Source organism: Petaurus breviceps, unplaced genomic scaffold (assembly GCF_028583685.1).
Source record: "Petaurus breviceps papuanus isolate PSGF00001 unplaced genomic scaffold, PetGlider_PUasm1.0 90865, whole genome shotgun sequence".
NCBI classification, from domain to species: Eukaryota; Metazoa; Chordata; class Mammalia; order Diprotodontia; family Petauridae; genus Petaurus; species Petaurus breviceps.
Genome location: NW_027187367.1, coordinates 6,277,053 through 6,280,257, shown reverse-complemented (window position 1 = coordinate 6,280,257; position 3,205 = coordinate 6,277,053). Strand labels below are relative to the sequence as shown.

General features: G+C 41.9%; 1 protein-coding gene across 2 annotated transcripts in view; it reads left to right on the top strand.

The window, feature by feature from the left end:
• LOC138150047 (HLA class II histocompatibility antigen, DM alpha chain) overlaps positions 1 to 2,214 on the top strand; it is a 3,459-nt gene extending 1,245 nt beyond the window's left edge. For both annotated transcript variants that reach the window (XM_069073405.1, XM_069073406.1), the window contains exons 3-5: positions 484 to 762; positions 957 to 1,091; positions 1,965 to 2,214. In XM_069073405.1, the coding sequence (XP_068929506.1) occupies positions 484 to 762; positions 957 to 1,091; positions 1,965 to 1,969 (419 nt within the window). In that variant the 3' untranslated portion in view covers positions 1,970 to 2,214. The remainder of the gene's footprint in view (positions 1 to 483; positions 763 to 956; positions 1,092 to 1,964) is intronic.
• Positions 2,215 to 3,205: the final 991 nt, after the last annotated feature.

Below are 3,205 nucleotides of genomic sequence, written 5' to 3'. Positions count from 1 at the left end.
AACACACAGCAAGTATGTAGCATGGTCTGCCTCTCACCCTCACTTCCAAGACTGGGATCACCATAATCCAAATACTTCTTAGCTGTGTGACCTGGGCCAAGTCACTTCATTTCTGCCTGCCTCATTTTCCTCATCTGTAGAAGGAGCATAATAATAGCATCTACCTCTCAGGGTTGTTGTGGGAGGATCAAATGAGATAATATCTGTAAAGTTCTTTGTAAACCTTCAAGTGCTAGATAAATACAAGCTGTTAATATTATTGCTGTTATCAGTAACAATAATCCAAATCTAGTTCTGAAAGTGTCAGAATCACTCCTTTGATGAAAGCCCTTCTTTTTGTCCCTCACCCCACCTTCAGCTCCTATAACCCACCTTTCCTCTGTTGCCTTCCTCCTATACACAGCCTCCAAACCAAATGCCCTCTAGACCAGTTCTCCTTCCATTATCATTCTCATGTTTGCTCCCTTTACCACCTTCCTCTAGGAAACCCTGTGGCTGAAATTTTCACCCTGGAGCCCCTGGAGTTTGGGAAGCCCAACACTCTCATCTGCTTTGTTAGTAACATCTTCCCACCTCAAATAACTGTGACCTGGCAGTACAAAAAAGTGTCTGTGGAAAGCAGCAGCCCCACTTTCCTCTCAGCTGTGGATGGACTTGGCTTCCAGGCCTTCTCTTATCTGAACTTCACACCCACATCATCTGATGTCTTCTCTTGCACTGTGGAACGGGAAGGTGACATCTTCAGTACTATCACCTACTGGGGTAAGTTCCTCCCTTGGACTCTGGGGGAATGACATATGGAGAAGCTTCCTGTCCTTTTTCTTCCCACCTTTAACTACAACATAGACCTCAAGACCTCAGTTTCCCTTTAGCCTTTCCTTCCTAGATATGTCCCCTAGGCCATCCCTTTTCTGCTCTGGTCCTGAAAGCATACTCTGCCCTTTCCTTGTGTCCAGTGCCTGAGGATCCGATACCCTCTGAATTGTTGGAAAATGTACTGTGTGGTATTGCCTTTGGCCTGGGAATTGCTGGCATCATAGTGGGTGCTGCCCTAATCATCTACTTCCGAAAACCATGTGCAAGTGGTGCAGGTGAGAAGGCAGGGGATAACTGGAGAGAGGGTGGAGTGAACCTAAGATGGTAAAGAGTGACACCAGAGGCATAGGAGGAACAGGATTGCCCTTTTGGGAGAGGCCAACTCATGGCATTACTCAAAGGCCATGCAAAGGATGTTGGGTCTTTTGTTAGGCACTAAGTGGGGAAACAAACACTTTCCCTGCCTTTAGGGAGTTTATATTCTAGTTGGGAAGTCAGAACTCCATCTCTTATATATATAATCAACATAAATATAATTATATCACATAAATGTGTATGTATGTATATGAGGCAGCTAGGTGGTACAGTGGATAGAATGTAGGGCCTGGAGTTAGGAAGACCTCAGTTTAAATCTGGCCTCAGACATTTACTAGCTGTGTGAACCTGGGCAAACTATTTACCTCAGTTTCTTCATCTGTAAAATGAGCTGGAGAAGGAAGTGGCAAACTATTCTTTACCAAGAAAACCCCAAATAGGGTCATGAAGAGTCAGACACAACTGAGATGGCTGAACAACAACAAAAATATATATGTATGTGTGTATACATGCATACACATATACACATATGTGCACATGTATAGGAGCAGGTACACAAATATATACACACATGTGTGTATATACACGTATATACAAATCAACATACATGGGAGTGAATTAGAGGATTTGTGATATGAGAAAGAACAAGGAGCATAATATGGGGGGGAGCTGCAGGGAAAGCTTTATTGATAAGATTGATAACATGCTTTTTAAGCAGAAGACATGCTATCTGACACTGAGATAGAGTGTGATACAAGCAAACAAGAGTTTTAGGTGCAGGTGTGTTAGGTAAGAGAAAGGTCTCTTCAACTAATAACTCATTCCCTCCTCAGACTGAATCGTTGGTACCTGAGCCTAGCTTTCCTCATTTCTGTTGCAACTGCTACTACAGGAGGCATCTTTCTACAGGATTTCCTTCTGAGGGGAAAATAGGCCACCCCTGAGCTGGGAATCCACAGGGCAGAGGTCCTTCCATTGGAGATCTCAGAGGAGCCTATAACCTATTACTGAGGGGCTGGAAAGGGAGTTCCTGTATTATACCTTCTCTCCTATTTGTGACAATAAAGGTTGTTTCTTAATGTCTGATGTAGTCTCTTTCAAAATGGAAATAATGTTTGCTATAGGACTTCTTCACCTGGATGTCCCCCAGTCACTTCAGATTGAATGTCGGTTTTCAGAAAATACTTCTTTATCACTAGAGCTATCTGAAATTACAGTGGGCTGTCTTAGCAAGTAGTGACTCTTTCATTACTGGAGACTTTCAGTGGAGGGGACTCCTATTCAAGTGTGGTTTATTTATCATTTATACAAGAAAATTTGAGGTCTTTTTTCTGGAATTCAGCTTCTCCCCCAAAGAATTCTCTTTCCCCCAAATTTCCATCTCATTTCTATTTTATGATAAATAAAATACTGTTTTCCTGGTGTTCCACAAGGGAAACCTTAGGGTTATCTTTGATGCATCCCTTTCCTTCAATACTTACAGTCAGCAATGTGACAGTAAAGGCTTACAACAGGTTGTTTAGGCTTTCTTAACTCTAGACAATCAATTAAACAATAAAATCAGCCCCAATTGTTAGCATTTGACAAGGTAAATGCTCAAGTTGAAAATTTAACAATGGGTTTGCATGAGTCAGTACCAGTTGCCTTCAGTACACCCCTGTTTATGGTCAACTACTTACTAAACCCTGTTCTTTCTTCTTTTGAAATCTCTTTCCTTTAGTCACATTTCCACCACCATAGTCCAGACAGAGGATGATAGAATTATCAGAAGATGACAGAATTGTGGCTATCGCCTCCTAGCTGTCCTGCCTATCTTCATTCTCTCTCTGCTCAAATTCTTCTAGCATCCTTCTTCCAGACTAGTCTTAAAACTCTGCTATCAAATGTTATTCCCTTATTTAAGAATTTAAGTATTAATGCCTCTCTGTTTCTTCAGTCAAATCTAAACTCCACATCCCTTAGTAACCTGTTGCTCAGATTCTTAGCTCTGAACTTAGATAGGTTGAACCTCTGCAGCCACTCATGATAACTCACTTTGATGTCTAAATCCCTACCCTTGGTTTAACCCCTAGGC